Source organism: Caretta caretta, chromosome 10 (assembly GCF_965140235.1).
Source record: "Caretta caretta isolate rCarCar2 chromosome 10, rCarCar1.hap1, whole genome shotgun sequence".
Taxonomy (NCBI): domain Eukaryota; kingdom Metazoa; phylum Chordata; order Testudines; family Cheloniidae; genus Caretta; species Caretta caretta.
The window spans coordinates 83,350,571-83,362,776 of record NC_134215.1 but is presented as its reverse complement, the minus strand read 5'-3'; the positions used below and the strand labels follow the sequence as shown (position 1 = coordinate 83,362,776).

At 44.4% G+C, this 12,206-nt stretch overlaps 1 protein-coding gene across 2 annotated transcripts in view; it reads right to left on the bottom strand.

The window, feature by feature from the left end:
• Positions 1-12,206, bottom strand: part of ADAMTS7 (ADAM metallopeptidase with thrombospondin type 1 motif 7) — a 145,045-nt gene that overhangs the window by 47,603 nt on the left and 85,236 nt on the right. For both annotated transcript variants that reach the window (XM_048867455.2, XM_048867456.2), the window contains one exon: positions 1,485-3,422. In XM_048867455.2, coding sequence (XP_048723412.2) covers positions 1,485-3,422 — 1,938 coding nt within the window. The remainder of the gene's footprint in view (positions 1-1,484; positions 3,423-12,206) is intronic.

Below are 12,206 nucleotides of genomic sequence, written 5' to 3'. Positions count from 1 at the left end.
GGAGACTCTTGAGAAGTTTGGGTACAGAACTTAAGAATTTTGGGACAATCCTTAATATCAGTCTAAGACAATCAAGCACACAAGATGTATAAAAAGGTCATTGAACATGGGCATTATTCTAGCCCTGCATCAGGAACTGATGAGCCACATTCAGAATATGTGATTAAATTGTGCTCTCAGTTAAACCAGCGTAATTCTGTTTCATTGCTGTGACATATATGTCCCTGAGCAGATAAGACCCACTGCACATTGGGAGCTCTGTAAAAGACATTCCTGACAGAGAAAGTGCAGCGGAGGGAAATTCAGATTATTCTGGGGAAGCAGAAAGGCACACTAATGTATGTTTTCTTTGCGCTTTTTTGACTCTCACTTCATTACCATGCAATGAATTGCATCAGCCATTTGTATGTCATTGCAAAGTCTACCCAAAGAATAGTCATAGGAAGCTATCGCCTTACAATAAAGGGACACTAATAATTAGCGACAGTAGCTCAATATGCAGACTCAGTGCTGTATGATTTTTCTGGTAAGTTGTAGTCTTGATGCGAATAGAATCCCTGTGATTTTACCATGTTTTAAGGCTCTCTCACACAAAGGTGTAACCGAGCTTTCTGGGGCAGGGTCTGCATTTTACTGTATGTCTGTACAGTGCCTGGCACAAAAGGGCCCTGACCTGACGGGGCCCCCGTGCGGTCCAGTAATACCAATAGTGGAAGTGAACTGGAAGCCCATTTGTGGTCTGGAGCACGTTTTCTTGCCTGCTGGCGCACTGCAGTACTATATATGTAGACGCTGGGCGAAGTGGAGGGCTGGGCCACATCACCGCTCGGGAGCTGGGGAGGGCTGGCTCTTGGGGTGACATAACCCTTCCCTGTGAGGCTTTGTGCACAATGGGACTGTGCAGGCTGCTCCATGCTTCACCAAGTTGGGGCTAAGTTAGGGTTAGGCCTCCAGTGGCTGCACAGCGTGTGGGAGGGAGTATGGAGCCTTCTCCCTACTCTCCCGCTTGTGAGGCCAATGGAAGGGCTGGTCTAACCACAGCCTTTGTGCTGGGGGGGCACAGGCTGCTTCAGTGGGAGCATACGGCCCCAACGGGGATGGGTACAACAGCACCCCCTGTGCACCAACCAGCAGAGCTGGAGTGTGTGCAGGGGAGGCAGGCCACGTCCCTTAGGAGCGTAACAGTGAGTGTGCTCGCCCGTGCACTGGGAAGCTCTGGCCAGCTTCCTGCTCTTGATCTCCACCCCCGGACAGGGCACCTCTGTGCACCACCCCTGTGTACCACTAGCACCCTTCCCACTTGATTCCTTCTGCTAACACATGGAAATGGAGCTTGGCCAAGGAAAAGAATGGATCTGTGAAACAAGCACCTTTTCAGTAAGCCCAACAAGAGCGCCCCGCGCGACAAAGCCCTGCTAAAGGAATGGGCCCATCTGCCAGACGGTGCCTGGGTTACTCTTTTCACAGGTTTCAGCTGTACTTGCCTCACTCCAGCTCCCAACTTCCCAGCTGGTCTTTACTGTGGCTGCTCCGGTAGCAGGGAGCAATAGGAAAGAATCCTCCTTTGCTTCTGCCTCCTGCTGCTGCCGGTCTGGAAGGCTGGGCATGGGGAGAGATGGTCCGTGTTCTCCATCCCTATTAGCAAATATCCTTTGGGTGCCCCATGGCGAGCTCTCATCCGGGCCCGTGCTTTCATTTGGGCCTGCGCGGGTGGCCCCAGGCACATCAGAAAACACATCCTTTGTATAATGAGTCGTCTTTATTTCATTTGCTTCCCTCTCAGCCCACCATGCTGTGGTTAACTTGGCTGGCAAAGCTGAAAGCGTCCCTTCTGGACCAGCTGTGGGGTTTGGATCTGAGGATATTGGCACGGCTGGTGCCTGGGCACCCTGGTGGGCTAGACTGTTTGATGTAAGTGTCCTGCTTTCTTGTGTGGATGGCTCATGCATGTGGGGGGGCATGGACCACAGCAGGGGAAGAGCTATCATGGTGGTTGCTTGCGGGTTGTGTGTCTGTGAAACAGCACTGAAATCATCTAGCTGGTTCTGTACATCCTCTGCATGGGATGTATGGTCGTCCGGTTCTTTGTTATCTGAGTTATATGAACCCATAGTGGGGTCAGTGTCTTTACTAGTGCCTCCTGTTTCCTGCTCAGATCTGTGTTCAGTGGAGAGGAAAGGGGTGTCCTTTGCTGCAGGATGCAGTGGCTCATTTGTCGTTGGCTGGGGAGGTGGGTTATGTGCGGGCCTGTTCACATCTGCACTCTCCACTGTTGCGGTTATACCAGCCTTTGCTTTTTCATCTTTGGTTTTGGAGTCAGTTTCACCATCATCAATGATGACCAAATCCATTTCATTGGTATCTTCCTGGCCTGGCCGGGCAATACCAGCCAAGCCATGATCTTTGCTGTCATTGTTAATAGGAACCTCTGTGCTTTTACTGTCCTCTTCTCTGCTTCCAGGCTCTCCTGTACTTCCCCAAATGTCATACATCTCTTCTCCACCAGCACTGCCCTTGTCAACAGGCAGTGGTGGAGTGGGGATGGCCAGATAAGGATAACTGATAGAGGGGATGGTGACTGTTGCATCCTCTTCAGAAATGGTCCTTGTCAGCAGGACTCCTTGGGTTTTATCAGTGGGCAGATTATCCTGGCTGTTTATAGAATAAAGTCTTGTTCCATTCTCAGTGGATGGCTGATCTTCAGAAAGTGGCATATGCATTTCCTCCTCCTCCTCTCCAATGTAGGAGGGGGTTATGTAGTGGGCAGTAGATGTCCTGATATCCTCATATTCTTCAGTTATGCTGAAGAGAGTTTTATTGTCTCCAATCCCAGCTTTTTCCTTTTCTTCATTATGCACATCTGCGGAAGTATTTGTCTCACTTCTTGCTGAGTTTCCTTCATTGCGTTCTCCTTCTGGTTTTACATTATATGGAATGTTAGGAGACGTTTCATTAGAATCCTCCAGGTTATTAGCTGCCTCGCCATCTGCATCTGGTTTAAACCCCTCACTCTTGATGTCTTTCTCACCCAGGGGATCATAGGACAGATCTTCATGGAAATTGATAAAATTATAATCATAGTAAAAATCATCAACAAACACATTTCCCTTTTTGTTACTGCTGCTTGAAAAATCTTCCTCAGTTATGACATTCTTGTCTTTGGATTTTGGATTATTCGGAATTGAGGGGCTGAAGTGGGAAATGTGATGATTGGGAATGTAATTTATTTCATTAAATAGTTCTCTGCTTGAAGATCCGCTGCCAGACCAGTCAGTGTTGGCATTTTCTATTTTCTTCTGGCATTGCTTCAGGGAGCAAGTAGTTTCTGACAGTGGTCTCTGTGTAGGATCACAAGTTGTCCTAGTATTGTTACTGCAATAAACAAGGCGTCTTTGTGTTCCATTTCCACATGTTACTGAGCACTAGAGAAGAAAAAGAAATGAAAATATCAGAAACGAGAGCATGAGAAACAGTAGTCATTAAAAAAAAAAGGAGTACTTGTGGCACCTTAGAGACTAACCAATTTATTTGAGCATGAGCTTTCGTGAGCTACAGCTCACTTCATCAGATGTTTACCGTGGAAACTGCAGCAGACTTTATATACACACAGAGAATATGAAACAATACCTCCTCCCACCCCACTGTCCTGCTGGTAATAGCTTATCTAAAGTGATCAACAGGTGGCCCACCTGTTGATCACTTTAGATAAGCTATTACCAGCAGGACAGTGGGGTGGGAGGAGGTATTGTTTCATATTCTCTGTGTGTATATAAAGTCTGCTGCAGTTTCCACGGTAAACATCTGATGAAGTGAGCTGTAGCTCACGAAAGCTCATGCTCAAATAAATTGGTTAGTCTCTAAGGTGCCACAAGTACTCCTTTTCTTTTTGCGAATACAGACTAACACGGCTGTTCCTCTGAAAGTAGTCATTAAATTACAGCAAGGACATGCATTACCATACAACCATGGGAGTGGCTTTGCAAATGAGATGATTTAATATTTGCATGGGCGTGACTATGCTAATATCAGTGCTAGCTCTCTGAGCCTGTAAAACCAGAAGCCAGAAAACACTTCAACTGAGCAGCGTGCTCATGCAATTAATAAAAATTCTGTACCTTCTCCAACCAACTTGACTCAGGAGTGCTTTACTAGATATAATGGCACTTAGTTCTGCTGGCTAGATATACAGTACCAAGAAATCTGTATATTACAAAAAAAAAGATCTGGTAGTGAGCCTATAATATTTCTGTTACAAACCATTTTGCTGGTGTATTTATATCTTGGCCTATTTTGCTTCAGGCTGAAACTTGGCCTACATGCTGGCCAGAAAGTTTTCGTGGAGTTGGGGTTTGTGGAGAGGACTGGATAAGATGATCTAATAGCCCCAACTGCAGTTGCCATGAATTCTGCCCCTTCTCTTGAAAGAGATTGTTAAATAAAGGGTGCGGGCCTGGTAAATGGAAAAATGAGGATTAATAAGATGTTTGGTTGAGGAAAAGCACATAATGGACCCATTGACAATATTCAGTATAAAAGAGACCCACAAACTGGAAATAAGTTCAGTGAAATTATCCTACCTAATATGTAATTCCATTAACATCACACTTGCTCTGAATGAGCCGCAGATCATTATGCTTCATTATAACTGATGTATATAGCATTAGTCATGTATTACAAAGTCCCTTACATAATCAAACTAGAAAAGCAAACCTAAGCACAGGGGATTTCAATAGAAATACCATATATTTGGGTTGACAATATATCAGTTTGGGCAAGAGGTTAATTTATAGCGACCAAAGCAAGGCAATCAGAATTCAAGGTGAATTGCACAGATTAACTTCTCAGACTATTTGCAGAGTTTATATGTAGGGTCTGGCCAAGCTGTGCTTGGGGGCAGACCCATGTGAATGTGTGTATGGGGGTGGGTACGTTACATTTGTGCAAACGTCATTAGGTGCCAACTTTGTGCTTCCGCAGTTCCCCATGCTGTTAAGGGCCTAGCTAACCCTTGGCACTTATGAATGGCTCTCTGAGGGACCAATAAGGCAGCTGGGGAGTGAAGTGAGTGGAGTGGAGGTCACATCCTCTCCCTAGGGCACACAGTGCGGGGGTTGGTTATGAGATGTGCACAGAGCCGGCACACTGGCCGTCTACCCTGGGTGCTCGCCCACACTGGAGAAATCCTAGTTGACCAGTGAAAGCTCTGACATGGGCCATTCGTGTCACTGGCCCATATACTAAAAAGAACAAGTGTATTAATATTTTCAATCAAAATATGGGGAAAACAGGCCCGTTCTCATGAACATACTAAGACAGAGTTCAAGATTGTGTTTCTACTGCATGGTTGAACAGAGAGGAAGGTTGGCCCGGTGATTAGGGCACAAGCCCTACTAAATTCCCTGCTCTGTCTCAGACTGCCAGCGTGACCCTGGGTAAGTCGTTTAGTCTCTTGGTGCCTCAGTTTCCCATCTGTACAATGGGGATAACGGCACTGCCTTACCTCATAGGAGTGTTGTGTGGATAAATACATTGCAAATTGTGAGGTGCCCACACACTATGGTGAAGGAAGGCAGTATGAATAACTTGGATGGATGGATGGACAAGTAGGGGTGGCATTGCAGGAGGGGTGTGTGTCTTTATTCTGGCTTTATGTGCATATGATGTATGCTTAATGCTATGGGGAAAACACTGGTTTCTTGAACTCTGTTCTCAGCATGTCAGTGAAGGATTTTCAAATACCTTTTTGGTTCTAAATGTAAATCAATTCATGATGTTTTAGTTTTGCTCTCCCCATTGGGAACCAAGGGCCAGTCCTGGACTGCAAAGAGCTTATGGTCCCCACTACAATTCCCGTGGGCTCCTGTGTGGAGGACAGATCCAGTGAAGCATCTTCTCCATCCTTAGTCAGCCCCAAGGTTCCCTGCATTTATCAGTTGCTGACTCAGCAGCTCACAGCCTCTGCCTGAGTATCAAAGGGCAGGACGGAGCCTCCGTTTACTGTAGGTTACAGGCTCTTTAGAAATGTAAAATATGAGTGAATCTGGAGTAAGGAATGTGCTTGGCACAAGGAGCAGTTTATTTATAACAACAAGGGCCCATTGCCAGGCATTTATACCAGTTACAAAATAGAACTGAAATAACATGTTACAACGTACTAACATCTCTTAGCAGGATCCAAGCCTATTTCGCACCACCCTGCTGTCACCATAAAAACACAACTGGAACAAGGAGCAATGTCTGTAGCCCATTCCTTATTACGTACGCCAAAGCCTGAGAAAACAGGTGGCCTCAACACTGTACGCAGAAGGTCCAAAAGCTCAGACAGCTAAGGCACAAGGGAACTGAGTTCCAGAGTAGAAAACCTCCACTGAGAACGCTCTGGCCCCAGTCTCCGGACGTTTGAATCTAGGGGATCCCAGCAGGCTGATCTCAACTATCAGGACAGCACAAGGAGGGAGAGATTAGGAACTTCACAGGGGTGGCAACCAACAAGCAGAGGAAAAGTTTAACAACATACTTTAGCCTTTTGGCCACAGCATTGAACTGGGAGCTCATGTTCTGCTGATTATCCACCATGACCCACAAGTCTTTTTCAGAGTAAGTTCTTCCTGGGCTAGCAGCGCCTATCCTGTAAATATGGCTTGCGTTCTTTGTTTCTAGCAGCATGACTTTGCGTTAGGCTATATTGCAATCAATGCTGTTCGCTTGCATTCAGTTTACAAAGCGATCTAGATTGTTTTGGATCACTGACCTGTCTTTTTCATTATTTACCACTCTCCCAGTCTCTGTGTCATCTGCAAATTTTATCAGGAATGATTTTATGTTTTCTTCCAGATCGCTGATAAAAATGTTAACTAGCGAAGGGCCAAGAACTGTTCCCTGTGGGACCCACTGCAAACACACCCACTCAGTGATGATTCCCTGCTTACAATTACATTTTGAGACCTATCATTAGCCTGTTTTTATCAATTTAATGTATGCCACATAGATTTTGGATCATTCTAGTTTCTTAATCAAAATGTCATGTGGTAACTTGTTAAATGCCTTACAGAAGTCTACATATATTACAACAACACTATTACCATTATCAACCAAACTTGTAATTTCATCAAAAAAAGATATCAAACATAAACCCATATTCGGCATAAATAATATTACCCTCTTTTAATTCTTTATTCATTGAGTACCATATCAGCTGTTGTATTATTTTGCCCAGGATCAATGTTAGGCTGGCAGGTCTATAAATACCCAGCTCTTCCAACTGACCCTTTTAAAATACTGGCACAACTTTAGCTCTCTTCCTGCCGTCTGGAACTTCCACAGTGTTCCAAGACTTATTGAAAATCACCATAAATGGTCCAGAGGGCTCCGCAGCCAGCCCCTTTTAAACTTTTAGATGCAAGTTATCCAGACCTGTTGACCTGAGTTACTCTTGAAATGGAAAGAATTTCATCATCATCCGATATGAATACTTCATCTGTTTTTCCCCTCCAACAAAAATATTTATTCAACACTTCTGCTTATTTTGTATTATTATGGGCAATTCTACCATTTCCATCTAGCAATGGAGAAACCACTGTTAGGATTACTTTTGTTCCTAATACATTTTAGTAAATCTCTTTGTTATTGTCCTTAACACTGCTGGCCATAAAGGTCTACTTGTATCCTTTTGCTTCCCTTATCAATTTTCTACAATTCATGTTTCTAATTTATATTCATTGCTATAAATGTCCCCTTTCTCTCATTTGTTTATATATATATATATATAATTTTTTTATAGCTTCTTTCACTTCCCCTCTAAGATAAGTTGGTTTTTTGATCATGAAGCCTTCTTTCTTGATTGTGGAATTGTGGCTTTTGGGGCATCTAGTAAAATATTTTCTTAAACAGTTCCCAATTATCATTTACATTCTTCCGTTCACCTTTTCACCTTTTCATTCTGTTGTGTTTTTGGTAAATAATTTAAAACCAAAACTTATTTTTAAGTTAGTTTTAAAATTATTTTTTAAAATTTGAAATTATGATTTTTAGTTAAAAATCCAATCTGTGATTAAGATGACCCATCAAAGATGGCAATACAAAAAATCAAAAAGGTTATATATATATATATAATATAGTAAATGAAAATATATGTTCTATGGACATTTTTAATGAAAATGTAACTTTTTGGAAATTTATATACATAATGAAAGTTCCATTTTTAAAAAATAGTCAAATGTCAAAGAAAAAATATTTTACAGAAAATAAACTCTTGCTTTGCCACCAGCTTTGGCTGACCTAACTCTTTGCCAAACTCCTCCCACATCCCCAAACCTCCCCATTCTTATGAGAATTCCTCTGCTACCTCAATTCACCTGACTGATTTATCTATTTAAATAGCAGGGCATCATGTAAGCTGATCAGTGAACAGTCTGGGCAGCTCTGTATAGTCATACACTCTAGCCTGCTCTCTTTTTTTAAAAGTGAAGAGTCAATTTCCTCATGACCATATATGACAGTATATGTACAGAGCAGTTAACCACCCATGGACAAGGGTCTGTATACACAGCAATTAAAAACTGGCAGCTGGTCCAGGCCAGCTGACTCAGGCTTGCGGGTCTTGGGCTAAGGAGCTATTTAACAGCGGTGTAGATGTTTGTGCTTGTGCTGGAGTCCAGGCGCTAGGATCCTGTGACGAGGGAGAGTCCCAGAGCTCGTGCTGCAGCCTGACCCTGAAGGTCTACACCACACTTAAAGACAGGTTTCAGAGGAACAGCCGTGTTAGTCTGTATTTGCAAAAAGAAAAGGAGGACTTGTGGCACCTTAGAGACTAACCAATTTATTTGAGCATCAGCTTTCGTGAGCTACAGCTCACTTCATCAGATGTATACCATGGAAACTGCAGCAAACTTTATATACACACAGAGAATATGAAACAATACCTCCTCCCACCCCACTGTCCTGCTGGTAATAGCTTATCTAAAGTGATCAACAGGTGGGCCATTTCCAGCACAAATCCAGGTTTTCTCACCCTCCACCCCCCCACACAAATTCACTCTCCTGCTGGTGCTAGTCCATCCAAAGTGACAACTCTTTACATAATCAAGTCGGGCTATTTCCTGCATAGATCCAGGTTTTCTCACATCCCCCCCACCCCCATACACACACAAACTCACTCTCCTGCTGGTAATAGCTCATCTAAACTGACCACTCTCCAAGTTTAAATCCAAGTTAAACCAGAACATCGGGGGGGGGGGGGTAGGAAAAAACAAGAGGAAACAGGCTACCTTGCATAATGACTTAGCCACTCCCAGTCTCTATTTAAGCCTAAATTAATAGTATCCAATTTGCAAATGAATTCCAATTCAGCAGTTTCTCGCTGGAGTCTGGATTTGAAGTTTTTTTGTTTTAAGATAGCGACCTTCATGTCTGTGATTGCGTGACCAGAGAGATTGAAGTGTTCTCCGACTGGTTTATGAATGTTATAATTCTTGACATCTGATTTGTGTCCATTTATTCTTTTACGTAGAGACTGTCCAGTTTGACCAATGTACATGGCAGAGGGGCATTGCTGGCACATGATGGCATATATCACATTGGTGGATGTGCAGGTGAACGAGCCTCTGATAGTGTAGCTGATGTTATTAGGCCCTGTGATGGTGTCCCCTGAATAGATATGTGGGCACAATTGGCAACGGGCTTTGTTGCAAGGATAAGTTCCTGGGTTAGTGGTTCTGTTGTGTGGTATGTGGTTGTTGGTGAGTATTTGCTTCAGGTTGTGGGGCTGTCTGTAGGCAAGGACTGGCCTGTCTCCCAAGACTTGTGAGAGTGTTGGGTCATCCTTTAGGATAGGTTGTAGATCCTTAATAATGCGTTGGAGGGGTTTTAGTTGGGGGCTGAAGGTGACCGCTAGTGGCGTTCTGTTATTTTCTTTGTTAGGCCTGTCCTGTAGTAGGTAACTTCTGGGAACTCTTCTGGCTCTATCAATCTGTTTCTTTACTTCTGCAGGTGGGTATTGTAGTTGTAAGAAAGCTTGACAGAGATCTTGTAGGTGTTTGTCTCTGTCTGAGGGGTTGGAGCAAATGCGGTTGTATCGCAGAGCTTGGCTGTAGACGATGGATCGTGTGGTGTGGTCAGGGTGAAAGCTGGAGGCTACCAGCACTCCCAGCTACCTTCGAGACACCACTGACTTCCTGAGGAAACTTCAATCCATCGGTGATCTTCCTGATAACACCATCCTGGGTACTATGGATGTAGAAGCCCTCTACACCAACATTCCACACAAAGATGGACTACAAGCCATCAAGAACACTATCCCCGATAATGTCACAGCTAACCTGGTGGCTGAACTTTGTGACTTTGTCCTTACCCATAACTATTTCACATTTGGGGACAATGTATACCTTCAGATCAGCGGCACTGCTATGGGTACCCGCATGGCCCCACAGTATGCCAACATTTTTATGGCTGATTTAGAACAACGCTTCCTCAGCTCTCGTCCCCTAAAGCCCCTACTCTACTTGCGCTATATTGATGACATCTTCATCATCTGGACCCATGGAAAAGAAGCCCTTGAGGAATTCCACCATGATTTCAACAATTTCCATCCCACCACCAACCTCAGCCTGGTCCAGTCCACACAAGAGATCCACTTCCTGGACACTACAGTGCTAATAAACAATGGCCACATAAACACCACCCTATACCGGAAACCTACTGACCGCTATTCCTACCTGCATGCCTCCAGCTTTCACCCTGACCACACCACACGATCCCTCGTCTACAGCCAAGCTCTGCGATACAACCGCATTTGCTCCAACCCCTCAGACAGAGACAAACACCTACAAGATCTCTGTCAAGCTTTCTTACAACTACAATACCCACCTGCAGAAGTAAAGAAACAGATTGATAGAGCCAGAAGAGTTCCCAGAAGTTACCTACTACAGGACAGGCCTAACAAAGAAAATAACAGAACGCCACTAGCGGTCACCTTCAGCCCCCAACTAAAACCCCTCCAACGCATTATTAAGGATCTACAACCTATCCTAAAGGATGACCCAACACTCTCACAAGTCTTGGGAGACAGGCCAGTCCTTGCCTACAGACAGCCCCACAACCTGAAGCAAATACTCACCAACAACCACATACCACACAACAGAACCACTAACCCAGGAACTTATCCTTGCAACAAAGCCCGTTGCCAACTGTGCCCACATATCTATTCAGGGGACACCATCACAGGGCCTAATAACATCAGCCACACTATCAGAGGCTCGTTCACCTGCACATCCACCAATGTGATATATGCCATCATGTGCCAGCAATGCCCCTCTGCCATGTACATTGGTCAAACTGGACAGTCTCTACGTAAAAGAATAAATGGACACAAATCAGATGTCAAGAATTATAACATTCATAAACCAGTCGGAGAACACTTCAATCTCTCTGGTCACGCAATCACAGACATGAAGGTCGCTATCTTAAAACAAAAAAACTTCAAATCCAGACTCCAGCGAGAAACTGCTGAATTGGAATTCATTTGCAAATTGGATACTATTAATTTAGGCTTAAATAGAGACTGGGAGTGGCTAAGTCATTATGCAAGGTAGCCTGTTTCCTCTTGTTTTTTCCTACCCCCCCCCCCGATGTTCTGGTTTAACTTGGATTTAAACTTGGAGAGTGGTCAGTTTAGATGAGCTATTACCAGCAGGAGAGTGAGTTTGTGTGTGTATGGGGGTGGGGGGGATGTGAGAAAACCTGGATCTATGCAGGAAATAGCCCGACTTGATTATGTAAAGAGTTGTCACTTTGGATGGGCTAGCACCAGCAGGAGAGTGAATTTGTGTGGGGGGGTGGAGGGTGAGAAAACCTGGATTTGTGCTGGAAATGGCCCACCTGTTGATCACTTTAGATAAGCTATTACCAGCAGGACAGTGGGGTGGGAGGAGGTATTGTTTCATATTCTCTGTGTGTATATAAAGTCTGCTGCAGTTTCCACGGTATACATCTGATGAAGTGAGCTGTAGCTCACGAAAGCTCATGCTCAAATAAATTGGTTAGTCTCTAAGGTGCCACAAGTCCTCCTTTTCTTTTTACCACACTTAAACAGACCCTGAGCCCGAGCCCCTTAGCCGGAGTCAGCTGTCACAGGCCAGCTGGGGGTGTCTAACTCTAGCGTGGACACACCCGTAGTGTGTACACACATACAAACTCTCCTGACTTCCCTA